The sequence below is a fragment of the Pelecanus crispus genome, chromosome 26 (assembly GCF_030463565.1).
Source record: "Pelecanus crispus isolate bPelCri1 chromosome 26, bPelCri1.pri, whole genome shotgun sequence".
Lineage (NCBI taxonomy): Eukaryota > Metazoa > Chordata > Aves > Pelecaniformes > Pelecanidae > Pelecanus > Pelecanus crispus.
In genome coordinates, this window is record NC_134668.1 from 1,077,264 (window position 1) to 1,103,853 (window position 26,590).

The 26,590-nt window shown below is 65.2% G+C and overlaps 1 protein-coding gene across 1 annotated transcript in view; it reads right to left on the bottom strand.

The window, feature by feature from the left end:
* LRP1 (LDL receptor related protein 1) overlaps positions 1 to 19,899 on the bottom strand; it is a 93,767-nt gene extending 73,868 nt beyond the window's left edge. Inside the window, exons 1-2 of the mRNA XM_075724875.1 lie at positions 19,827 to 19,899; positions 1,125 to 1,247 (exon numbers count right to left, since the gene is read on the bottom strand). Of these exons, the coding sequence (XP_075580990.1) occupies positions 1,125 to 1,247; positions 19,827 to 19,899 (196 nt within the window). The remainder of the gene's footprint in view (positions 1 to 1,124; positions 1,248 to 19,826) is intronic.
* Between the last annotated feature and the right edge of the window lie 6,691 nt (positions 19,900 to 26,590).

A 26,590-nucleotide genomic window follows, 5' to 3' on the forward strand; every position in this document is an offset into this window, starting at 1 on the left:
TGCATCATTTTGCCTTAAGAAATAAAGAACCCCGGTGCCGAACCAGAAACTGCTTTGGAGGAGACCTTTATGCCAAGTACAGCGTGAAGCGGGAGGCTGGGAAGGATCTCTGGGCCAGGGGACGAGGACAATTTTGCTGGTCACTGGTAGCAGCGGCAGGGATGAACCTGGCTGCGGCTGCCCGGCCGGCCCAGCATCTCAAGGCTGCTTTCCTGGCACAGTAAAACGACCTAACGAGGCCGCTCCTGCGAGGCAACAAGGGCAGCAGAGCCTCCCTCGTCAGACAGAGGGAGAAACCGGGACACAGGGAGAGGTGGTTCCGTGCTCCAGCCCAGCCGGAGCAGAGCCGCCGGCACCAGCACGGCTCTGGCTCGCTGCCCCGTGCAGACACACACGCCCCAGCCCCTGCGCCCCATCCGACCCAGCCCAGTTCCCCGTTTGCTTCCGGACCAAGACCCGACTGCCCCATCTGAGGCAGGAGCATCCCCAGTGCCGGGGCCGCCGGCACCGCAGAGCGGCTCCAACAGCCCTGGACAAAACCAGGAAAACCAACACAGCGTCCTAATCCAAACACATCTGGGGAAAGCGGCGTTGCTTTCCCCGGCGGTTCCCCAGGGCTCCCAGAGGTCTCCTTCTTCCCTTCAGCCCAGCCCTCGCTCCGAGCACTCATTGAATGCCAGGCACCGGGGGCACAGCCGCTTGGGGAAGGGGTGCAGCTGCCTCGGAGCTGACCCCGTGCCACGGCTCGCTGCATCCTCGCCTCCAGGACTCTGCCTTCCTCATATAAATGAATTTTGATGGGAGCAAAAAAATCAATCGGTGATACCCTCTTCCCAGGAGGCTGTTTTGTTATGATGGATCGCGGCCCCAGAGCCAGAGGCCCCAGGAGCAGCAGCAGCTAGGGAGATAAAGTGAGGACGGACAGGCGGACGGCTTGGACTCCTGCTGCGCGTGGCACCCACCCCCCCGAGGTGCTGCGGGCTCCTGGTACCACAGGAGAAACAGGAGCTGAGGTAGAGCTGTTGCGCAGTGCTGCCTGTTTGGGACCCTGGAACGACCGTGCAATGAGAGAACGGATGAAACAAAACCGAAAAGAACATTATTAGGAAGGAAGGCATACATACATATATCGGGTGATTCATCCGAGCCATCCGGACAATCCTTTTCCCCGTCACAGCGCCAGCCCTTAGATATGCACGTAATCTGATCTTTGCATGCAAACTGTTTAGGGCTACATGTCTTCGGTGCTGGATGAGAAAAGAAATAACGATAATAAACAAGATCAGTTTCTTCCCAAAGACAAGTTATTTAAAAAAAAAAAAAATTTAAATTAAGGACTAGATTGCTTTTAGTTTGATTTCTTTCTAATGGCTCAGCAAAAGTTTTAGCCTGGCATCAGATCCATCAACCTTGCCCCTAAGGAAAGGAGAAAATTTAAACTGAAGCATTAATTACACTGCGAGGAAACAGGAACCGAGATCCATGATGCACTAACAGATTTTAAAGATCATTTAACTTGGATGAATTAGCTCCTGGGAGCCAAAGGCGGTTTATTTTCTATGCTAGACAGTAAAAAAGACAGGGAAAAAAAATAAGAAAACCCAAATGAGAACAAATTAAAAAGTAACATTTTTAAATCACAGAGACAGCACCGGCAGCGGCAGCAGCAGGACGGGTTCTGTATCCATCCTGCGCCCAGGAAATGCGCACGGGCACGGCCGGGCCGGCGCGCGAGGGGAGGGAGGGCGACCCCGGCACCACGCTCCCGGGACGCGCAGAAATAAAACGAAGTGGTGACAACAGCAGGAGGAAAACCTAAAGCCCAGAGCGCGGGCCTGGCCCGGACGCCGGGGACGGGAGCAGGGCTGGGAAGAATCCCGGGGCCTCTCCCCTAGGCGGCTGTGGACGGGGCACACTCCCCCCCGCCAAAACGGGCACCGTGAGGGGGCTGCTGCAATCGGGGGTCACTGCACCCCCCCAAGCACAGGCTGCAATCGGGGGTCACTGCACCCCCCCACTGAGCACAGGCTGCAATTGGGGGTCACTGCAGCCCCCCGAGAGCAGGCTGCAATTGGGGGTCACTGCACCCCCCCACTGAGCACAGGCTGCAATTGGGGGTCACTGCACCCCTCACTGAGCACAGGCTGCAACTGGGGGTCACTGCACCCCCCCAAGCACAGGCTGCAACTGGGGGTCACTGCAGCCCCCCACCGAGCACAGGCTGCAACTGGGGGTCACTGCACCCCCCCAAGTACAGGCTGCAATTGGGGGTCACTGCACCCCCCCAACGAGCGCAGGCTGTAATTGGGGGTCACTGCACCCCCCCAACGAGCGCAGGCTGTAATTGGGGGTCACTGCAGCCCCCGAGCGCAGGCTGCAATTGGGGGTCACTGCAGCCCCCCACCGAGCACAGGCTGCAATGGGGGGTCACTGCACCCCCCCACTGAGCACAGGCTGCAATGGGGGCTCACCGCAGCCCCCCGAGCACAGGCTGCAATGGGGGGTCACTGCACCCCTCCACCAAGCACAGGCTGCACAACTCCCCCTTTGCAGAAGGGTCGCGGGCAGAAGGGAAGGCAGAGACCCAAGGGTCCCCGGCAGTGCCAGGCTGCGCTTTGCCGGTCAGGGCGCTGCACCGAGGCCTCTTTTGGCCAATCCACAGCGGCGGGGGCAGCGCCAAACGTGAAAAACCCAGCGTGCGCAGCCGCACACGTAACACACGCAGGGTGGGTACCAGAGCCAGCCAGCTCGGGGGTGATGCCAAGGCAGGGCCAGCAGCAGAAGTTCAGGCAAGAGCTGCACTTGGGAAGGGTCAAAACGTAGTGAAGCCGCGTGGGCTTCGAACCCAACGCGCCGAGCCGGGGGCTCCCAGGCGAGGGCCATTGCCCCGGCACGCGGCAGAGCCCGGCACACAGCAGAGCCCGGCACCCACAGCCGCGCCGGCTCGGGCTATCTTCTTGCCAGTCTTTTAGCATTTCACTTTCTTCCCAAAGATCCAGCTCTCTGCAGCAAACACTTCCACGCCGATTGCAGCTTTTGCTCTGAAGAGCAAGCGCAAGCCCTTGGGAAGGCAGGAAATCTTGAAAACCCAATGAAACGCAACTGTGAACGTTTGTTAAAAGCAAAGGCAGTCAAACACATGCAATTCCCTAAACATTTAGCTTGTGTCATCCCTAGTCTTCCGCTAAATTCCCTGCTCCAAGGATCCACTTAACTTTTTGCTCAGCCCACGGAAGGAGGGCCCCTGCATCTGCCTCGCCGCAGCCGCAGCTGGCAGCACCACGGGCAGGAGCCGCTGCCGGCGCCACAGCTCATTTCACGCGTTTCATGACCCAGCTCGCCCTCAGGCTCCTGACAGGCAGAGAAGGTGCCATGATTTCTCTCCAGTTTCTGCCATGTGAAGGAAATGCCGCAGCCAGGTCCAGGCAGCTTCTGTCCGGTCTGCAGCGGGGATGCTGCGAGGGGAGGAAGAGGATGGGGAAGGTCCGGTCCCCAGTCCAAATCCCAGTTCCCAAAGGGTGGGAGGAAACTCTCCCCACCATGTAACGCCACTAATTATTCCTCGGACCTGCAAAAAGGCTCCGTTTGATGTCATTTGGTTTGATTGAAGAGTACCACCTCCTACAAACCTCGCTTCCCTTCTGTCTTTAAAGCATCAGCATCGGCAGCGTTGGAGCCGGTGCTCAGCGGGAAAGGCTCGACACCACGACAGGGAGCTCCGTGCAATCAAGATGGAGACTGGACGCATCAAAATGGATGAAACATCCCCAGTTACGAGCAGATGCCTCCCCCTCCGCCACCCCCCCCACACCTTCTCTAGGCAAGAGATGATTTTGGAGACCAAGCTTGTCCCCTTCCTCCGGCAGCACGCGGCAGCGCAGGGCTGGGAGCTCGGGGGCAGGCGCCTCCCGCAACCGGCTCTCCTCCGAAGCCAGCTCTGCCGCTCCCTCTTCCCAGAGGAGCTCATCTTCCGCCTCCATCTCCCAGCCACAAGCGTGCCGAATGCAAGATTCATTAAGAAAGCCACAGCAAAGCACTGACACTCCCTCGGATTTCCTGCTCTCCCTCACCCTCCCAGGTCTCCAGCAGCCACAAAGCGACCTACGGCTGCCGCAACCACCCAGCCGACCGCAGCCGGCACCCGGGAACCCGCCAGGACAACAGCGGCTGCCATCTCCCCCCGGTCGAGCTCAGCTCCCGGCCCCTTCCCGGCCTCCTGCCTGCCGAGGGGAGCGGGCAGATCTGCAAGAGGAGGGCAAACACCTGGCGAGTGGTTCCCTGCCTGCTGCCCCGTCCCAGCCACACGCAGCCCTGCGGGGCTGTGCCTGCATGGGAGGAGAAAACCAGAGCCTGGGTGGGATCTTGTTTTGCACCGGAGACACCGGTCCCGGAGCAGAGATGTTCACCAGCAGCAGAGATCAGCCCCTCGCTCGGAGACGTCATCCCTAGGGACCAGCACCTCCACCTCGCAGAGCAGCCCCGTCTCCAGGGCCGGCTGCGCTCAGACCGGAGCAGAGCAGCTTCTCCCGCCGCTGGCAGCAGCTCCCCCACGCAGGAGCAGAACACGTGGGATTTCTTCCAAGCGCTGAAACATCGCTTCTGCACGCTTCGTCAGGCTGCACATGCGTCACGGCTTTCCTCAAGGAAAGCCACCCCCGTGGACACGCACCCTGCTCGCACCCGCCCTTCTGAGAGGCGGCAATGCCCCAGCTCAGCCCTTCCCTCGGCGCGCGCAGACCCCAGGGAGTTCGGCCGCTCCTTGCCGCCGCAGGGCACGTTAACCTGCCGCAACGCTGCACCCGAACCCGGCTTGAACCGCCGGCCGTCCCCGCTCCGCCATTCCCAGACACGAGGACGGCTTCGGCAGCGCGAGGCCTCACGGTTTCTAGAGCAGCTTTCGCACGATGGCTGCTGTGGCTTCGTGCAGGGGGAGGGAAGGAGATCATTTCCCTTTTCAGCCGCCAGCTCTCCAGGCTCCTCGGCAACCCCACGCACTTTCTGTTCTCGCACAGCGTGTTCCCAGCGAGTTAAATGGCCCCAGAGTAAGCGTCGAGATGCCTTAGCGCCAGGTGGACAATTAGAGAAGGTGTCTGTTAATGCATCCTTCACACGGAGCCAAATTTCTTTCCGAAAGCCAGGCAGCCGCACCAGAAGAAGCGGCAATGGCAGTGGCGAGCGGAGCTCCAGCTCCGGGTCGGAGAATAAAGGCGCCTTCATGCAGTGCACAATGGCCGGCTCAGAGCGGGGCCCGGACAGCTGCGAGAGCCGTCCGCGGAAAACACATCCCTCTTTGGCAGTGGAGGAGAGATCCCTGCTTAAAAGTAATTGAAAGGGGACAGAGGGGAAAAAAAGGTACTTAAAAAATGGGAAAAAAATGGCTATTTGGGTGCAAGAAAGGGGATGCTTCCTCTCCGGTATGGGCTGGGAGCAGACCCCCAGCGCGGGCACGCAGCGGCGGCAGGGTCTTCCCAGGCGGGACGGGGACCGAGCATCCGGCTGCGGCTCCCGCTGTCCCACGGACACAGGCAGCCGGAGGCTTCGCATGAGAGCGCGGCAGGTTGGGGAAAAGGGCCGTTAAAGAAACGCAACAAAACACATTTCATTTTTGCCTAAAGCGAGAAATCGACACTTCCATTTCAATGGGCTATTTTAGGGGGCTGGTGAGCAGGAGGTCTTCACCTTGAGCAGAAGCCAAATTACCTTCAGTGCACAGATGAGTACGGCATAAAACCCTAGATAGACTGGAAGCAAACCACAAAAATATTAACGAACTCCTTCCCCGAGCAAGCCGTGCTTTCCTCTCCAGCCCAACTCCTCCTCCCCTCCTCAGGAGGAGGTGGCTGGCCGCTACTTTGCAAAGGAAACACGGCTGGCCATAAATACGGACTGGAATGAGTGTGATTTGCAAAACAGATGTTCGGGGGGCGGGGGGGGGAAGAAAGCACGAGAGGGAGAAAAATAAATGTACTCCACATTCCTCCCAGGTCTCCGTCCCCAGCTACCCCCTCCCCTCCACGCTCGCACACCCCGTCTCGCACGGCGAGGAGCCTGCCAAAGCACACACCTCCCGCGCCGCGCAAACAGAGCCGGGCTCACCCCGCACCCAGCGCCGGGGCGCGCGGGGAGTCTGCAAACCCTCCCGGCACGCGGGCTCGGCCCCGGCAGCTCGCAGCTGGCCAGGACGGCCGCAGCAGCCGGGTCCGAGGGGCAGCAGGGAGCCGGGGGTCTGCAGAGCCCCGGCCAGGCACCCCGCGCCCCTGGGCTAGCCAGAGCAACGTGCGCGGCACGCCCGGCCAGAGGCTCCCAGTTCCCAACGCCGCACATGCGCGCTGCGTCTCGGCGAACAAAAATCTGCCAGGTTGTTCTGGAAGGCAAAAGCAGGGCAGGAAAACCATCGGACCCCGGAGCAGGGGGGAGAGCGAAGCCCCGGCGAGCAAAGGTGGCATCCGCCGAGCTCCAGCCCCGCCGAGCTCACCGCCATCGCGAGCGCGTCGGCACGACGGGTGTGCCAGCACACGCCAAGAAGGCTTAACGCATGCCAAGGCACGGGGGAAGCCGCTGCCACAATCTGCTCCGCTCCCAGTTACCGTTCTGGCCACTTCTGCCGCTCTCAGGGCAGAGCCCGTCCCATCAGCCAGCTGAGCATCGTGTCTTCGTCCCACCGCCCCTCCTCTTCACCGTCCCTCCCTGTCGACTCCGCTCTCAAGACATGGCTTGGCTGGAGCAGACCGCAGCTCCAAGGCCGCTCTGCAAGAACAGCCGAGCCCGCGTCCCCAGTGGGACCCCCCCGAAGCGCTGGCACGCAGTGCCATGCCACCAAGCACGCAGTCCCATGCCACCAAGCGTCCAAGTCGCCCAATTAACCAAACACAAATACCAGAGTCACCTTATACTTTCATTTTTCTCCCCCACATCGTCCATCCTTTGCCCTTGAGTTTCAGAAAAGATGTGGTTTGTTCCTTTTCTGTGCTTCCAGGACTCTTCAGATTTCCCGGAGCTGCTCTGCAGCCACAGGACAGACACCAGGAAAGGAGAAAGCACGGAGGCACGCGCACCCCTCGGCTTTTTCGTCCTCCCTTTGTCCAGGGTGTGGGGCTTGGTACAGAACCCATGAGGCTGATGCTAAAACCCCAAATCCCCGCAGGGGCACAGCACACTGCAGAAGTTTGTGCAGAGTTTGCAAGCTGACAATTAGGGTCCTTTGGCTCCAAAAAGCTAGACAGGGTAATAGAGACATTTAAAATAACAAAACCTAAAGTTTGTAGGCACATTTTTTTCAAGAGGAAGGGGGAAGAAGGCTTATTTGTTTGTTTTGCATTTAAATACAAGATGTCTAAACAGTTCAAATGCATTTTTGCAATTCTTCCATCCGGCCCCCTCCAACGGGAAGATTCAAACCAGATCCGCTGCTCCATCCCAGCCGCTGCTTCCATGAATGACATTGCTGTGCGCTCCCGGCCATTCCCACCGGAGAAGCCGCAGGTATGCGCGGCTGGGCTGGGGGGGAGGGGCCCGTCCAATTGCTAAGTAAATATTGACTTTAAAATACATTTTTTTTTTTCCCCTTTTCCTTTCAAGTCTGCCTATTGCATCTAAATCACAAGGCACTAGGCTTCTTAAAAAAAAGAAAAAAAAAAAAAATCAACAGACAATTTTGAGAAGAAAAGCCCGCCTCCGCTTCGCCAGAGAGATGTTTGAACGGCAGCAAAACGCCATTCATAGGAAAGGCTCCAGCTGGAAAAGCGCGCCCCGGCCGAGGCCGAGGGCGGTCGCAAGGGCTCCTGAGAGGGTTCGCTGCGACTCGCCTGATTTTTAGAAACACCGAGGCGGCGAGCTGAAAACAACAGCAAAAATCCGCCCGGAGAGAAGCGCTGGCAGAGCCCCCCGACAGCGGGATGCTCTTGAGAACCTACTGGAAGCTCCCGTCCCGTCTGCCCCCAGCCCCGTCCCGGGGCACGGTCGGGGCCGTCACCCCAGGCGTCAGATCCCGCTGCCGGGAGGGATGGGCAGGGTGGGTTCCGTCCGGAGGCAGGCAGCTCCCTCAAGGCCATGCCGAGCGTTGAAGTGGAGCCCGTCACCCCGCCGGGGACAGCCTGGCCCCCGAGCCCGCGGCCCCCCGAGGCCGATCGCGCGCCCCGACGGCCCCTTCCGCGCCAGCCGCGCTCCGCGCACCCCCCCCGTCGCCCACCCGGCCGCTCGCCGCAGCAAGGGACGCCCGTCCCTCCCCACGGCACCGGGGACGCCCGGGCAAAGAGCGGGAGCAACTGAGCTCCTGCAGCGGGTACCCCGGGGACCCCGACGTCCCCCTCCGCTCCGGGGACAAGGCCGGCGCCCGGCGCCCGGCTCCGGCAGCAGAGTCCCCACGGCTGGGACAGCGAGGGGCGACGCGACCCAAGGGCGCGAGGGAGGAGTTGTGGCAGGGCCCGCGCCGCCCCGAAGAGCGCCAGCACCCCAGGGTCCGTCCCCGGCGCCCACCCAGCGTGGTGGCCACCACACCTCCGCCGCGCGCCCCGGGAGGGGATTTCCACCGGCTGCAGGACCTGCGGCCGCTGCCTCCGAACTCAGACAAAGGAGGAAAGGGGAGGGAAGACCGGGAGAGGAGGAGGACGGATGGGCAGGGGGGCAAGAACGGGCCCCTGAGGGAGGACGGAAGATGGAGGCTGCCCACGAGCATCCGTGCCCAGCGGGGAGGGGGAAGGGGAATAAAATATTAATCAAATATAAAATATCGTGGCTCCCACGGGCTGCCTTCATCCCCAACAGCACCGCGGTCACCTGACTTCAAACAGATCCAGGGGGAGACGATTTAAATGCGAACGCGCATCAGGAAATCTGGACGCGCTGGGAGGAATGCGCTTCCCCCCCCCCCCGCTTGCCCAGCCCCTTCCCCTCCCTGGCAGCTCTGCCGCCTTCAGATGAAATGCATTAAAAAAAAAAAAAAAAAAAATTTGCATTTTAAACCAAATTCAGAAGCTGGGAGATCTGCACTAGAGTGCGATCCCCCTCATCCCCCTCCTGCCTCCGGCCCCACGGAGAGGTCCACAGAAGAATGAGCTGAAAAATGGCAGGAGATGGAACCAGATGAAACAAATCCACGGCATTTTCAGAACGGGGAGAAAAGAGCTTGATCATACAAAACGTGGTGGGGAGGGGCAGAAGGGGCAGGCTCCAGCCACGCAGCGGAGGGTGTTTCAAGGAAGAATCATGCTTTTTTGATTTCTTTCTCTTTTTGCGGCTTATCTGCAATTTAAATGAAAAAAAGAAAAAAAAAAAAAAAAGGAAGGGAAAAAAAAAAAAGAAAAAAAAGCATTTGCAGCCAAGAGAAAGGGGCTTAAGTTCTCTCGGTGCAGTTGGCCGGGCTGCGGGCGTCCCTGGCCAGCAGCCATCCCTGCCGGGGGACGCCCCGCTCCCCCCGTCACCCCTCTGCCAGGGCCGGCCCTTCCCCTTCCCCTTCCCCAGGCAAAGGACGGGCAGGCGACCCCAGGCAGGAGACCCCCCCCAGCCAGGGGGGCTGCTGCGGAGACCCCCCCACCTCATCTACCTGCTCCCAAGGTTTTATTCCCTTTATTTATTCTAGCAATAAGAAGTGGGATGTTTATACCCTCAGCAGTCGGGAACCCAAACAGAATATAGCGTTCCGCGCTGGAGGCAGTTATTTATGGCTTGTGGCTAAAGCTGATAACGCTTCCTCCAGAGACCTGCCTGCATTGTGCAATAAAGCAATTGCACATTATAGATTAATAGGCATTTCATCTGGACAGCTGAATCAGGGCAGGATGCTGCCGGAGCTCGGCAGCGCAGCCCAGGGCCAAACGCAGCCCGCGGGAGCTTTGCCGGGGCAGGAGGGTGCTGAGCTTCCTCCTTCCCCGGGACGGGCATCAGCTCACCAAGGCTTTCAAAGTGCTGGAGCCAGGCCAAAACCATTGGCCTTAATTCATTAGTCAACTCAATTTCGCTGGCTTCGCAAATAAGGACTTTGTCTGAGATGGGGAAACGGAGCAGAGCAGCTATTGTGCCCCGGAGCGAGCAGAAAGGGCCCTTTGAGAGGACACTCTGCCGGAATAAAAGTCACTTTTATCCCAGAATAATTAGCATGCTCCGAGTACACTAATTATTCCGGCATAAAGGGACTCTTATTCCCAAGCAGTGCGTCTGCACGGGGAGCTGCTCTGGATTCTGGTCCACCTGCCCGTGTGAACGCGGCCCCCGCGCCAGGAACGAGCCGGCCGGCCCCAGCTCGCAGGGACCGGGGATGCGGGGACCACCGGCCCCCTTGGGGTGGCCACTCCTGCGGGTCCTGCCCAGGGTGCCCCCGGGGGTCCCACCCCAGCCCAGGCAGGGAGAAGTCGCCCGCCTCGCTCGCCCATCGCTCCCCCCAGGAGACGTGGGGGGCTCCAGGAGGCCAGAGAGCAGCGGGAGGGGGACAAGGACCTGGAGATCCAGCCCTCAGCCCCCACCCGACGTCCTCCGGGGACCCGTGCGCTGTGGGGAGCATCTCCCGGCTCTGGGGAGGACAAGGTCACAGAGCCACCACGCCATCCCCTGCTATTTCAAGGTCTCCCCAAGAGAAAACAACCCACAGCAGCGCTGCGGCCCTTGCCCGCTCCTGCCAGAGCTCCCTGCCTGCGCACGGCTTTCAGCTGTCACCTGCTCCTGTCCCGCTCCCCAAAAGCAAACCCGACCGGCCCGTGAGGACGCAGCCCCAGAAATCTGCTGCCTCCCAGCCAGGGTGGGGAAGAACCCCTCTGCCAGCGGACACCGCGCCTGAGCCAGCGCTTTCCAGGCGCAGGCCGTGCACGTGCGTGCCGGCAGTGCGGGACAGGGGAAGATCCGGGGTTTCCTCGACAGCGCGTCCCGGGAAGCCACGTCCTGCAGCAGCTTCGAGGCAGCTTCGCAGAGCTGCAGCCCGCGGCGTCTCAGCATCCTCGGGCGGCCGCAGAGCCCCACGTCTCGAGGGGGTCCGTGCTGGAGCTCGTCCCTGCGCCACTCCCCTGGCCGCCGCGCCGGCCCGGCACTGTCCCTCCTGCCGCGGCTCCAGCCCCGGACATCGGCGTTGGGCGGGCGACCAAGCCCTGGTGCCAAGAGCTCTGCCGAGCCCAGCGGTGCCCACGAGCCACAGCCATCACCCAAACAGCGAGCTCCGAACCAGAGCCGGGAGGGAATCCAACAACAACAAAGCAAACCCTAAAGCTGCATCCGGGGCCGCCACACGACGCCCGGGCTTGTCGCTGCTGCCGCTCGGATCAGCCGCGCACATCGCGGAACGACCCCACCGTGTCCCCGCACGCGCCGGGCCAAGGGACCGGGGCAGGTTTGCTCGGCGGCACTCTGCTCCCAGACACCCGCTCAGCTGTATTTTAAGAGGTAAAGGGGAAAAAAATCCTTGGCACGGTGAAATGTCCCATCTGTTTATATCTGGTAAAAATGATTAAAGAGGAATCCGGTACGGTTATGTCTGCTCTGATGCTGCGTCCCAGACACTACACTACCCCCTCGGCATCTCCACCAGCGTGGCTCGGCTACGCCAGCAATGAACTGCTCGCCCGCAGCAGCCTGGATGCTCCAAGGAGGTTCCCGCGAGTCAGAGATCCTGGTTTGCCTGGTTTTACCTTCTGCAAGTTGCAGAAAAAGAAGCTTTAAGATTTTACGCAGCCAAAAGGGCACGGGGCTGGGTCGAGTGGGTTTCAAGGGATGATGGCATCGGAGCAGCTGCGGAAGAGAAGACCAAGCTGGTGAGTAAGCACGGTGCTAGGCTCCAAATCTGCTCTTCCGCGGGGAAAACATGCTCCGGGCTGTGAGAGGAGCCGGTGAGCAAACCCATCTGGAAGGGGCAGGGGCGGCCGGGGGCTGCAGCAGGAAGCGGGGCTGCGGTGCGGGCACCGACCCAGGGATCCTGAGCCGGCTTGGGGCCGCTGGCCCTGCCAAGGAGCAGCCCTGGGGAGCAGGCAGGGGACGTGTCCCATGGCACAGATGAGGCCAGCGGCCTGCAGACATTTCAGCTGATGTTTTCAGGACTGCGGCGGATATTTCGCTCTGTGGAAATAACCCAGGAATCGTGGGTCCCCACCCACGGGCAAAGGCAGCGGCCGGCCCCGGGGTGGAGGCGCGAGCACGGCCCGACCCTCCGCGTTGCGTTTGCTCCCAGCACCCCGCAGCATCCGCCCGGACCACTGGGAAGGCAGCTGCCGCAGGAAGTATTAAACCCAAGTGCTTCCTTTTCCAAACAATAAAAAGGCACCACGACACCCGTGGCGCCGGGAGGAAACCCTTCGCGGCCCTCTTCCAGCTCTCCTCCCCATGCCGGCTGCCCGGAGGGACGGGGTCCAACACCGAGCCGGCACGCGTGCCCGAGGGAGGACGGGGCCGCCACAAGTGCCACGCGCTTCGGGATCCCGCTGCCCCCCGGGATCAGAGCCGCCCTCGACTGCTGTGCATCAGCTGGAGCCGCTCTCCCGGCCACAAACCCAGCCGGGTACGGCCAAGGGGCATCGCTGCCAGCAGCTGAGGACGGGCAACGTGCTTGTCCCCAAACAAGGTTGCTCCGAGCAGCTGCAGGTGGGCACCGCCGGCAGCCCCACCATCAGCAAGCCAGCCCGGTGCCAGCAGAGCAGAGAGGGGCAGGGCGGGCAGCGGAGTGCGCTGCTGCTCCCCAGTGCTGCAGCGTCACGCTGGTGGCACGAGCGTTTGCGTCCATACGCAATCCTTTAGGCCACGATATTCAAATTCTGAGCACAGCACGAACAGAAAATCACCGGGCACGTCTGCGGGGTGCCGGCGCGTGCCGCTGCGGCATCGAGGGGCTGTGCCCCCGCCCCGGGGTGCAGCAAAGCAGAGGGAGGGGACACCGGGAGGGACTCGGCCCCAAAGAGCCTGACACAGCAGCACGAGGTGCGGGCACCCCGGCGCGGCCCGTCTCACCAGCGGCACAAGCGGCAGAGACGCTCGACTGTTCACCGGCTACAATGAACCACTATGCGAATCCAGGACCCAGCGAGCGCTCGGTCCCCGCGCTCAGATGGCTGCAGCAGCGCCTGCAAACAAAGAGCTGCACCATATTAAGTAAATGGACTAGATTGATGCGTTTCAAAGCTCTCAGCAGATTAAAGTAACAATTAGCCTGGCAGCCCACAGCAAACAAAACCCAGCCACCCCCAGCAAGGCTGGAGCAGAGGAACAGCAGCGCGACGGCTCGGAAAGCCTTCGTCCCCCCCAGCTGAAATTCTCCTCCTCGGTTCGGTCGCCAAGGGATGGACGCCAGAGCCCTGAGTCCAGCAGCAAGTCTAAAAGCAGCAGTTACTTCCCTCGCCCCGCCACGCCAGCAGCCCCCGTTATTTACCAAGTGAACCGCACGCTCGTGGTTCACCTCGCCCTTCACCGGCTCGTGCACCAGGATGCGACCGTCAACGCCCACCCATCCTTGCCACGGTCTCATTTGGAGAAACGGCATCTTGCGAGAGGCTAATTAGTCCACTCAATTAAAGATGCAACTTCCAACTCAATTAGTCTCCCTCCCAGCCATCCGCAATTCCCACTGATGCCTCAGTCCACACATTTTGGACATTACAGACGTGTTCTCACCTTCCCCGCAGGCTGACACTCCCTGGAGCCGAGGCTGCTCTTCCCGTCCCTCCCCTCGGCGGTACCTTGAGCACGGTCCCACCGGAGAAGCTCCGAGCTGCCAGCAAGGTCATTATCCAACATTTCACTTGCCAACCCCACAAGCCCTTTGCTTCAAGCAGTGCTGGGACCGTCTCTGATCCTGCAAAGCATCTGCATGATTGCAGCTCTAGCCTGCTCCGCTCCCCTGGCTAAGAAAGGACATTGTGAGTCTATATTTAGCCCTAGAAATGGCTGAACCGCGTTGGGGGAAGCAACCTCACACAACGGAATAGCGTCCAGCAAAACAGTCCTCACGGCCCACCCAGTACTTTTCCTTCTTAAAATAAGAGGCAAAGAGCGAAGAAAACAAGAAGTTTGAGCCGAATTAGAAAACGCTGAAAATATTTACTGCTGCTTGCCGCTGGCAGGTCAGCCTGCCAAGGTACATTAAATGGAAGTGACTGAAAAGTTAAGTCAACAGCAAAACGGGTCTGTAAATAGCTTGAGTCACTCTTGTGCTGGCTTGCAAAATCCGAAGGAGTGGAAAATGCATCCCCTCGACAACAAGCCGCAGCGCGGACGGAGCCGACGCTCCGTTTGGGAGAGCCAGCAGAAGACTGCGCCGGATGCAAAACCTCCCCAGGCGCTCGGCAAGGCCCCAGCACGCGCCACCTCCGGCCCAGGGACCGCTGGCCACCCCAGCCGCCCACGGGGTCCCGCACGGGGTGCGGCAGCCATGCTCCACGCCCCCCGAGATGGGACCACCCCCCGGCACGCGCACGGCGCTCGGTCCAGCGCCAACGGTGCCAGCTGCTCCGCAGCACGCGATGGGGCTCGGTGGCCTCCGCCGGCTCCCCTCTGCACGGCCATGATGCAAACGGGGCCCAGAAATGCACCGCCACCCCCTCCCCGGGGAACAGGCTTCACTTCCTCCCTGGGGAGCTGCTTCGCTTCGACGGCCCGGCAGGATCCTGGCGAGCAGCGCGCCCGTGGCCATGGCAGGAGGGGACAGGCCGGCGGATGGACCCCAGCCCGCGGCTTCCCGTTGAGGGCTGAGCCTCCCCGCACGGAGAGGGACGTCCGTGGGAACGCAGCCAGGCACGCTCTCCGGGAGGTGACAGAGATAAAATTCAGTCCAAGCACAAGGAGAGTCTTGTCTGCCTGGCAAAGCAGGGACCACAGGAAGGAAACGGGCAGACGTATCCACCGCTCGCCAGCTGAGCCAGCTGCGTGCCGCCGCGACCGGGAGCCGGCACCATCGCCAAGGAGCCCATTTCCCAACGCTGGGACCGCTGGATTCATCCGGGTAATTCAGCCGAGCCCCGCAACTTGCTGGGATGAGCTGGGAGCAGAACAAGGCCGCGCTTGGCCGAGGCGCCGCAGGCAGGCGGCTCGCCGAGAGGTGCAGCCCCCCGAGCAGGGCCGTGGGTCTCAGGGGCGCAGAGCAGGGATTTTTATCTGCGGGGCTGACCCAAAGGAGGTGCTTGACACGGATCTGGGAACTGAAATCATTTCAACGCCTGGAAGAGGAACCTCCTGCTCCACGGCAAAGCCGCGTTCTCACCCCCTGGTTACCACCGCGCTCGCTAATCTTGCCGACTCAGCAGGACCGCGGCACAGCCTGTCCCACACTGGGCGCTCCGTGGTTCCTGAGGGCCCAAGCCCTGACCGCAACGCCCCGGCCTGCCCCGCAGTTTCGGGAAGCACCCCCCCCTCCCAGGGCAAAGGGCACTTGCAGAGGCACGCACTCCCTGTGCCGTTTCGGAGAGGCAATTTGGGGCCCAAGCTGGCCAAAGTCTCACTGAAAGGCCATCCCCAGGGAGCACGGGAAGTCATCCCAAAGGCACAGCCAAAATCTCAGAGCGCCGTGGGTGGTCACAGGCGTGGGCTCGGCTCCTCCCGGGGCATCAGCGCCGCACAGGGCAGCAAAACCCCCAGCTGTGGGCACCCACCCCCAGGGGAAGGCACCCGGAGCAGGGGCAGCGGGAGCACGCAGGCAGCCCCGCTCCCCGTAGAGCTTCCCCAGCGCTCGCGAGATGGTGGCGAGACCTCGTTGGCAGGATCCACCTGACAGCGAGAGCAGCTCCCTCCTCTCCAGCACCGGCTGCTCGCGCTGCCGCTGCACAGGAACGAGCCGCGCGATAACCTGCCGGCAGGAGCGCGGCACCAGGCAGCCCACGGCGCACGTGAGCGCTGCTCCGCAGACCCCCACGTGCCCGACGTCGCCGCCGCGGTCACCTCCACGAATGGTAACGATGCTGCTGGTTTCTGCCCAAAGGGCTCCTCGCCCTGCCCCGTCCTCAATCACCGTCCCCAATCTCAGCCCACGACCGCAGCAAACACCGGGAGATAACCGGGACGCTACCGCAGCCCTCGCGCAGCAGCCGGGTCCCCCCGCGCCCTCCCAGAGGGGGAAGGAGAGGGGCTGAGCTCAACCCACACGGGGTCCTTTCCCAAACACCCTCATCCTGGACAGCGGGAGGACGGTTTTTGGGGCCAACCCTCCTGCCTCAAAGCTGCCGGCGTCACCCCCGCAGCGGACTCGAGGGCTGTGTTTCTAGGGCCCCCACGTAGCAGCTGTTTGAGGCAGCTTTTCCCTTCACTTGTCCCTGCTTTTCCGCCCTGCTCCTGCTGTTTCTGCGAGGAGACGGGGATGCTGTGTGCAGCAGAGCGGAGCCCACGCCAGCCGACGTACCGGGCAGGCAACTAGCCCTGCCCTGCCGGGAAGCCAGCCGCACCGGGCAGCTGCGGATCAAGCACAGGCTGGTGGCAAAGAGGAACCAACGAACACCAAAGCGGAATCAGCTCCTCCAGGAGACTCTGAGGGCCAGGACCTTTGAGGAATAGGGAGGACCAGGGTGGTTTTGCTCCCCATCCACCCGACCGGTACTCGACACCGGAGGAAAAGCATCACCAGCTGGAGGGCGCGAGCAGCCCCCGCTCCTTCCCGGTTCGCAGGCTCCCACAGAGCACATGGGAACAGCACGGAAAGAAGACGAAGGGCGAGTGGTGGGGCTGAGACACGAAAGACGAGGGGGACGCCACAGCTGTTCCCACCTCCACACCACCCACAGCGCCTCGAAACGGCTTTGGAAGCAGCGAGAAGGCAACGCCTCGGCTTCACCCCAAAACAGGCAGCGCTGCCAGGCTTTGCCAGGGATGCTCCACCGCTGCCCCGTCCTCTCGACGTCAGTGCACGTCACGAGGCAGGGAGCATGCGGGATGGGGGCCGGAGCCTAGCCATCTCCTCCGGACTCCGCAGCGGCACCAGGGCACGCTGGCATCCCACAGCACAGCACCTCCCGTGCGGAGGCAGGGCTCCCAGGAACCCCAGGCTCTGCAGAGCAGAGGTTCTCGCCGGGACGCTCCACGCAGGGATGCCAGGCACCCTTGCTGCCATTGCACGGAGAAACCCCCGGCCAGTCCCCGTGGGCAGTCCTGGTCCCTGTGGCAGCCCCTCCGACAGCTCCTGCCGTCTCCTCCCAGCAGCCCCCAAACGCTCCTCTCTTCACCTCTGCTGAACCCAGCACAGCTCCGGGCACGTCCATGCACGCCCAGGAAAAGAGCGCGCGGGCGTGCGCGCACACGTGCCCACGCGGGCACACGCGCTCCCCTCGCGCGCACGAGACGTGCCAGACCACCAAGGCGGCGAGAGGGAAGCGCTGCACCGAAACACCGCAGCCACCCTTAACCACAGGTATTTCCAAAACAGAAGCGAGGCAATCCCTGCCTGCCCTCGCTCCTCTCCCGAAGGCTCCCCAGCTCTGCCCGCCGAGGCGGCGGGACGCAGGGAAGCTCCACGCCACCCAACAGGCAGGAGAGGAGCGCCGGTGGACAGGAGCCATGCACCGGTGCCCTTTGTCCCCCCAAAAGAGCTTTCCCCCCTCCTCCTACCACTGGCTGGACTTTGCCTCCCCCTTCTCCTGCAGCCAAAGCCAGGGACAAATGACCAGCTTCCAGAGCTGCAAACGGAGGCAGCGGTTTGGGGGTGCAAACCGAGGCAGCGGGTGCAGGGTGTTGGGTCTCTGGACAAGGATGGGAGCCCTGCACCCCGCTCCCAGCAGCGCCAGCTCCACCACGGTTCCCCCAAACCTCACCGCACCGAGCTCGCCCCTGCCTGCAGCCAGCTCGGGCAGCAGGAGACCCGCAGCCGGGGAAAGCAGAGCCCGGCTGGGAGGACCAGCTGGGGCCAAGGCACCAGCTCAGGTGCCACCAAGGTGTCACCTTCTGCTCCCCAGCCAGCCCAGCCTCGCCCCTGCCAGTGCGGGGGGCTTTGAGAGCCCCCTCCGCATCCCCCTGCCCACAGACTCGCACGGCTCCTTCCCCAGCTGCCCGGAGGCTGCCTCGCCGTGCTGGGCTGCCCACGGCTCTGTGGGGCTGGAACGGCACCTCGCCCCCCACAGCACCCCCCGGGGAGCCCCTCGGGAGGGGCGGGGGCATCTCCGTGCCGGCTTTTGCCCCACTCCAGCTCATGGGGTGGAGAAGAGGATGAAGGAACTTCCCTCCAGCACATCATCATCCTGCAGCCTTCGTTTCCAAAGGCAACGGAGCTTATGCAATGAGTGATGCCTGTCCCTCCCGCCCCCATGAACTTCTGGATGTGCCGGCTGCTCCGAGCCACCACCGAGCGGGGACGATGCCTCCGAGAGCTGGGGTCCCCGGGAGCGGGGTGGGAGCAGGCGACCCCGGCGGGCTCGGCTGTTAACCACCGCCCGCACTGCCGAGCCCGTTGCGTGGGTGCCAGCGGGGTCAATCAACCCCGCGCTAACGACCGCGCGGGTGTCAGCGGAGCGGGGGTGGCTGCGGGGTGCCAGGAGCTGCTCCGCTTCTGCCACCTCCCTTCAAGGGACACTAACGAAGCGCCTGGACCTGCAGCGGGGCGAGGAGGGGCCGGAGGGATGGAAACCGCAGGCTCCAGCCTCCCGCAGCCCCAGATCCTAATCTGGAGCAGGGATCTGGCTTTTGCCTGAACCTCCTCCATCCCTCTGACCCGGTGACGGGTCAGGCGCTGCCGCTGCCACGCCACCAAACGCCAGCGGCTTCGCCTGGTTCGCTCCAAGGTGGGGGAAGAATAGGGACAGAAAAACCTTCCCCAAAAAAGAAAAAAAAGAAAAAAAAACCCTCGCCAATCAATTGCTCCAGTCTCTCGCGTTCGCCAGGCCGCTCCCATTTGGACAGAGGGAATCCGTAAGAGGAAAGCTGAGCGCGCCAGCTCAGAACCCCCATTTCTCTGCTTTTAAAGGGAAAAACAGCCTCCTGCCCCACGCACCCAGGCTCCGCGAGGAACTTCCCCGCCGCCAGTTCCCGGCTCGTTGGGCTGCCAGCTCCGAAAGGCGCTCGCGCTGCCAAGAGCAGCCCCTCGTACGCTGAAAAGCCCGGCCATCGAGCTGACGAGCTCGCTGAAGCATTTACTGAATAGATCAAGAAGAGCAGGGAACCAGACGTGCGCAGCTTGGAAAAAAAGCGGTTGGCAGACGAGGCTGGACAGGCAGACGGGCGGACAGACAGACAGACGAGCCCCATCGCTGGGTAAACATTTTCCCAGTGTCACCGGAGCGGCCGTGGCCAAACTCCGCAGCGGGGCTGTGGCGGCTCCGGGAGCAGCAGCCCCGGTTATGCAAGAGCGGGAGCGCGGGGCGAGGCCGGGCTGTCACGGCGGCCCCGGGGAGCGGGGGGGGACCCCGGGGGGGACCCCGGCCCCCAGGGACCCCCAGTTCCAACTTTCCGGCCTGGCTGCGAGGACAACTTTGGATTCCAGAGGAAAATGGGATGGCGGGCGGGCTGGGAGTCACCACAAACCGGCAAAGAGGGGGAAAAAACGGGGAGAGGGAGCGAGCGGCCACCCGCGGCTGCGGGGGGCACCGGGGGGGGGTGCACCCCTCCGGCGCGGCGGGGGGCGCGGGGAAGGGCGCCCGGTGAGGAAGGACGCGGCGGCCGAGCCAGCTCCCGGTGCCCCCCGGTGCCCCCCCCCCGCGGCGGGGCCCGCTCTGCTTTGTCACGGCCGCGCTGCGCCTCCCGCCCCCTCCCCGGCCCGGCCGAGCGCTGCGGCCCCGCCGGAGCCCCCCCTGCTCCCGGCCCCGCACCCCCGACAGCGGCCGCGGGGCGCAGCCGCCACGCTCCCCCCCCCCCCCCCAGCCCCCGCCGGGCGTCCCCGCCGCCCCGCACCGCTCCCCGCGGTGGGGGGGGCACACACGGACCCCGGCCCCGCCGCCCACCCCCGGACTCACCTTCGAGGGCGCGGGCGGCGGGCGCGGCCAGCAGGGCCAGCAGGCACCCGGCGAGGGGCAGCAGCGGCCCCATGCCGGCGGCTCGGCGGCGGCTCCTCACACCGTGCTGCCCGCGGGGCGGCGCGTCCCGGGCCCGCGCACCGACATCCGCGGAGGGAGGGGGCGCGGGCGGGGACGGGACGGGGCGGGAGGGACCGGGGGGTGGGGGGGGCGGGCGGACCCTCCGGGCTGGGCGGCGGCGGCGGCGGCGGCGGCGGCGGCGCCGGGGGCGGGGGCGGGGGGGGGGGGAGGAGGAGGGGGGGGGGCTGCGCGCGCCGCCGCCGCCCGCGGAGGGGATGGATGGAGCGCGCGCCGCCGCCCGCCTGACGTCACCCGGGCCTCGAGCCGCCGCCGCGCGCGCGCGCGCCTGAGGGGGGGGGAGGGCGCCCGCGCGGGGGGGCGGGGGGGGGGGGTCACTACGCGGCGGCGCGCATGCGCGTGCGGTGGCGGGGCCGAGCCCCCCGGCCGGGCCCGGGGCGGGTACGGAGCGGTGCGGGGTGGGCGGGGTACGGGCAGGGTGCGGGCAGGGGTACGGTACGGGCAGGGGCATGGGCAGGGGTACGGTACGGGCAGGGTACGGGCAGGGGTACGGTACGGGCAGGGGTACGGTACGGGCAGGGGTATGGGCAGGGGTACGGTACGGGCAGGGTACGGGCAGGGGTACGGTACGGGCAGGGTACGGGCAGGGGTACGGTACGGGCAGGGGTACGGTACGGGCAGGGGTATGGGCAGGATACGGTACGGGCAGGGGTACGGGCAGGGGTACGGTACGGGCAGGGTGCGGGCAGGGGTACGGTACGGGCAGGGGTACGGTACGGGCAGGGTGCGGGCAGGGTACGGGCAGGGGTATGGTGTGGGCAGGGGTGCGGGCAGGGTACAGGCAGGGTATGGTACGGGCAGGGTATGGGCAGGGGTATGGTGTGGGCAGGGGTACAGGCAGGGTACGGTATGGGCAGGGTGCGGGCAGGGTATGGGCAGGGGTATGGTGTGGGCAGGGGTACAGGCAGGGTACAGGCAGGGTATGGTACGGGCAGGGTACGGGCAGGGTACAGGCAGGGGTAGGGTATGGGCAGGGGTATGGTATGGGCAGGGTACGGGCAGGGTATGGGCAGGGTACGGGCAGGGGTACAGTATGGGCAGGGGTATGGGCAGGGTACAGGCAGGGGTACGGTATGGGCAAGGTATGGACAAGGTATGGGCAGGGTGCGGGCAGGGTACGGTACAGGCAGGGTGTGGTATGGGCAGGGGTACAGTATGGGCAGGGGTACGGGCAGGGGGAGGGCAGGGTATGGGCAGGGTACAGTATGGGCAGGGGTATGGTATGGGCACGGGTCCAGTATGGGCAGGGTACAGTATGGGCAGGGGTATGGGCATGGGTCCAGTATGGGCAGGGGTACAGTATGGGCAGGGGTATGGTATGGGCAGGGTATGGGCAGGGGCATGGTACAGTATAGGTATGGTATGGGCAGGGGTATGGTACAGTATAGGTATGGTATGGGCAGGGGTATGGCATAGGCAGGGGCATGGTATGGTATGGGCAGAGGTATGGTATGGGCAGGGGTATTGTATGGTATAGGTATGGTATGGACGCGGTCATGGTACAGGCATGGTATAGGCATGGGCATGGTACAGTATGGGTATGGTATGGGCAGGGGCATGGTGTGGTATAGGTATGGCACAGGCAGGGGCATGGTATGGGCAGGGGTATTGTATGGTAAAGAGGTAGTATGGGCATGGTATGGGCATGGCATGGGCAGGGGCATGGTATGGGTATGGTTTGGGGAGGGGTATGGTATGGGTACAGTATGGGCAAGGGCATGGTATGGGCATGGCATGGACAGGGGCATGGTATGGGTATGGCATGGGTATGGTTTGGGGAGGGGTATGGTATGGGTACAGTATGGGCAGGGGTACGGTATGGGCATGGCATGGGCAGGGGCATGGTATGGGTATGGTTTGGGGAGGGGTATGGTATGGGTACAGTATGGACAGGGGTACAGTATGGACAGGGGTACAGTATGGGCAGGGGTACGGTATGGGCATGGCATGGGCAGGGGCATGGTATGGGTATGGTTTGGGGAGGGGTATGGTATGGTATGGGCACAGGTATGGTATGGGCACGGGTATGGTATGGTATGGTGTGCTATGGGCAGGGGCAGGGGCAGGCAGGAGCCGGGCAGGCCCGGGGATGGCCGCGGCAGGGCTGCCTGCAGCACCGTGGTGCCCGCACCCACGCATGGTGCCGGGGGCACATCCTGCCACACCGCAGTGCCCGCACCCCGGCAATGCCTGGACCCCGGTGATGCCCAGACCCCGGCGGTGCCCGCACCCTGGCGATGCCCAGACCCCAGCAATACCCGGCCCCCGGTGATGCCCAGACCTCAGCAGTACCTGGACCCTGGTGATGCCCAGACCCCGGCAATGCCCAGACCCCGGCGGTGCCCGCACCCCGGCGATGCCCAGACCCTGGCAATACCCGGACCCTGGCGATGCCCCTCCAGGCCTGGCCCTGCCGGCCGTGCCCCACAGGCTCAGGGGGGGCCGTGCCCCACGGGCAGGCAGGCAGCCCGGCTCTGCCAGCGTAGAGCCGCCGCTGGGCATCAAACACAGGCCGGGAGAGCCGGGCAACCGCCGGGACCCGTGGGCGGCGGGGGCCGGACACCGGGTGCTGCTGGGCGGCGGGGCCTGGCCCCATTTCGCCTGCACCCGGCGTTTCCCCAGAGACCCCGCGGGGAGCAGGACCGACCCCCGGGGCGAACGCCCAGGCGGCACCCAGGGGTCCCGCTGCTGCGGAAGGGCCCCAGCAGGGTGCCAGGGCAGCGGGACCCTCGCCATCCCCCGGCGTCCCTGCGAGTTCGGGGGGGTCCCGGTGTCGGCAGGGCCGGGCGCAGGGCTCAGCCGCGGGGCTGGCGTTCGCTTGCCCAGCATCAGCTCTCGAGCGAGGCAGAGCTGGTCACCCACGCTTGCCACCGGCGCCCAGCTCTGCCGCGCGAGCCCACCGTAGGGTTTCGGCAGAGCTCTGCCAGCCGGGCCAGCAGCTGCCTTCCCAAAAAACAGCCTCGGTTCTCGTCTCACCAAAACATCCTTTTCTCCGCAGGGAACGTCTCATCCTGCCTCGGATGTTTGGTAATGAGTCTCCGTCACCGTAATCTGCGTTTTTGGCTGGTCGGCGCTGGGGCCGCGCTGCCAATAATTGCAACATTTTAAAAAGCTCCAGGATCCAGCTGGCTCCGGGGCCCCGGCCGCGACCGACGCTGCGGGGGGGGCTGCTGGCCGGGCGGGGGGCTGGCAGCCCAGACCCCTGCCCCTGCCCACCCTGTCCCTTCCCTGGGTCCCCACGGGGCCGGCTCTGCCTTCCGCCGCCTGGGGAGAGCCCCTCCGCGCTCCCCTGCCGCCACAGCTGCCGCTACAATCTCGGAGCCGGAGCCGTGACGTCAGAGCTGGAGCTGTGACATCAGAGCCGGAGCCGTGACGTCACCCATCTGCCACAGCACCCTGCCACGCCGCTGCCTGCAAGGGGCCGAGGCCGGGTGCCGAGGAGGGGGAGATGGGGAGCGGTGCAGGCACCCATCAGCAGGCAGCTGCCCGCAACCCCCCCCCGAGTGATGTCACCTGTTAAAACAATGATGTCACGCGCCTGCCCCCACCCCGGTGAGGCGGGGAGGGGGGAGCAGCTCAGAGGCGGCCGGCCTGGGGCGGGGCAGGGGGGGTGGCTGATTCTGGCTGCTGCTGCGCCAGATGTTTGGGAGGAAGGTCCAGATGTTCCTGGGAAGCCGCCCCTGCAGAAGGGCCGGCGGGGCATGGGCGGGGGTCCCCCAGGGGACAGGGATGGGGATGGGGGTCCGAGGGGCTGCTCCGTGCCCCCCACCGCTGCGCCAGAGGCCCCGGCGGTTGCGCAAGCCCTGCGCGGCAGAGATGGCCGGCACGGCCGCAGCCACGCGCTTGCCAGGATCCCTCCCACGCGTGGCCCCTGGCCTGCGCCCACCCGGGTGGGTCCGCGCAGCCCCCTCCCCACGCCCCCCCACCCTGCGGGCGCTGCCGGGCTCTGCCGTCCCCCGGGGCAGTGCACCCCGAGACCCCCAGAGCTGGCGGGGACGCAGGCCATCGCCGCCCCTCGCACCCCCGGAGCCTCGCGGGGGTCTCGGCGCAGACGCGGGCGGCTGGGCGGGGGGGTGCCAGCGCCGGTGCCCCGAGGCCCCTGGCACCGGTCAAGCGTTGAGGGTCCCGCCACAAAGCCCCTCCCGGGCGAACACGCTGCCGGGCCTCGGCCTGCTGTGGCCCCGGGCCCCCGCAGCAGCGGCCGGGGGGGGCTTGTGGCGGGGTCGGCCCTGAGGTGGGAGCTGGGGGGCTCAGCAGGGCCGGGAAGAGTCCCCCGCCCCCCGAGGGGCCGCGCTCCCCGGGGCCGCGGCTCAGCCCCGAGCCGTGCCGGTGCCGGGGGGTGCCGGGGGGGACCTCTGCCCCGCGCCACGGCGGGGCCCGGGGGACCCCCGGTGCGAGCGGCGGGGCCAGGCGCCCCGGTCGTGGGGAGGCCCCCGGCCCACCGGACGCGTCTGGTGCTCGGTAACGGCCACGAGCACGGCGGGGTCACAGGGGGTGCGGAGCGATGGGGGAAGGCGGGGACTCGGCCCCGGGCCCCCCCCCCCCGCCCCGGTGGCACCGGCGGTGCGGCAGCGCCCCCTGGCGGCTCCCGCCTGGCCCTGCTCGGGGCGGGGGTGGGGGGGGGGCGGCCTCAGGAGCGGCCCGGGGCGGGTACCCCCCCCCCCCCCCCGGTGAAATGTGACCGTGAGTGGCCGGGCCCGGGCAGCGTGCCCCCGGTGCAGCCAGCACCCTAACGCCGTGGGCACCCCTAACGCCGTGAGCACCCCCCAATGCCATGGGCACCCCCCCAATGCCATGGGCACCCCCCTAATGCCATGGGCACCCCTAACGCTGTGAGCACCCCCCAATGCCATGGGCACCCCCCCAATGCCATGGGCACCCCCCTAATGCCATGGGCACCCCTAACGCTGTGAGCACCCCCCAATGCCATGGGCACCCCTAACGCCGTGAGCACCCCCCAATGCCATGGGCACCCCCCCAATGCCATGGGCAGCACCCCTAACGCCGTGAGCACCCCCCAATGCCATGGGCACCCCCCCAATGCCATGGGCACCCCTAACGCCGTGGGCACCCCCCAATGCCATGGGCACCCCCCCAATGCCATGGGCACCCCTAACGCCGTGGGCACCCCCCAATGCCATGGGCACCCCCCCAATGCCATGGGCACCCCTAACGCCGTGAGCACCCCCCAATGCCATGGGCACCCCCCCAATGCCATGGGCACCCCTAACGCCGTGAGCACCCCCCAATGCCATGGGCACCCCCCCAATGCCATGGGCACCCCTAACGCCGTGGGCACCCCCCAATGCCATGGGCACCCCTAATGCTGTGAGCACCCTCCGATGCCATGGGCACCCGTAACGCTGTGAGCACCCCCCAATGCCATGGGCACCCCTAACACCGTGAGCACCCCCAATGCCATGGGCACCCCTAACGCCGTGGGTGGGCGGTGCTATGGGGCAGGTGTGGGGTGGGCAATGGGTGGGTGGGTGGTACGGGTCAGGCGTGGAGTGGGGAAGGGGTGGGGAAGGGGTGGGTGGGTGGTAGGGGCAGGTGTGGGTGGGGAACGGGTGGGGAAGGGGTGGGTGGGTGGTACCGGGCAGGCGCGGGGTGGGCGATGGGTGGGTGGGTGGCATGGAGGAGACGTGGGTGGGGAAAGGGAGGGCGGTATGGGGCAGGCGCGGGGTGGGGAATGGGTGGGCAGTTGGGTGGGCGGTGGTACAGGCAGGCGTGGGGTGGGCAAGGGGTGGGTGGGTGGTTGTATGGGGCAGGCGTGGGGTCGGGAATGGGTGGGTGGGTGGCACGGAGCAGGCGTGGGTGGGGAAAGGGTGGGTGGTATGCGGCAGGCGTGGGGTGGTGAATGGGTGGGCGGTGGTACCGGGCAGGCGTGGGTGGGGAATGGGTGGGCGGTGGTAGGGGCAGGCGTGGGGTGGGCAAGGGGTGGGTGGGCGGTGGTAGGGGCAGGCGTAGGGTGGGCAAGGGGTGGGTGGGTGGTGGTATGGGGCAGGCGTGGGGTGGGCAAGGGGTGGGTGGGCGGTGGTAGGGGCAGGCGTAGGGTGGGCAAGGGGTGGGTGGGTGGTGGTATGGGGCAGGCGTGGGGTGGGCAAGGGGTGGGTGGGCGGTGGTAGGGGCAGGCGTGGGGTGGCGAATGGGTGGGTGGGTGGCACGGAGCAGGGCATGGGTGGGGAATGGGTGGGCGGTGGTACGGGTCAGGCGTGGGGTGGGCAATGGGTGGGCGGTGGTGTGGGGCAGGCGTGGGTGGCGAATGGGTGGGCAGTGGGGACCGGGTGGGCAGTGGGTGGGCAGCGGGCGGCCGGTGGTAGGGGCAGGCGCGGGGCCCTGAGGGCCGGGCCCGGGGCCGGGTCCCGCGGAGCCGCCGAGGCCGCTCCGGTGCCGGCGCCCCCCCGCGCGCACCCGCCGCCCGCGCGTCTCCTCCCCCTTCCTGGCGCTCGGCGCTTTCCGCCGGAGCGGGGCAGCCGCGGGAGCCGGCACGGCCGCGCCCGCCGCCGCCGCCATGGAGTGAGGGCCCGAGCGGCCCGGCCCGGCCCGGCCGCCCCTCGCCAGCGGCGGCTCCCGCCCAGGTAACGGCGGCGCGGGCGGGGCGGGGGCGCGGGGCCGGTACCGGG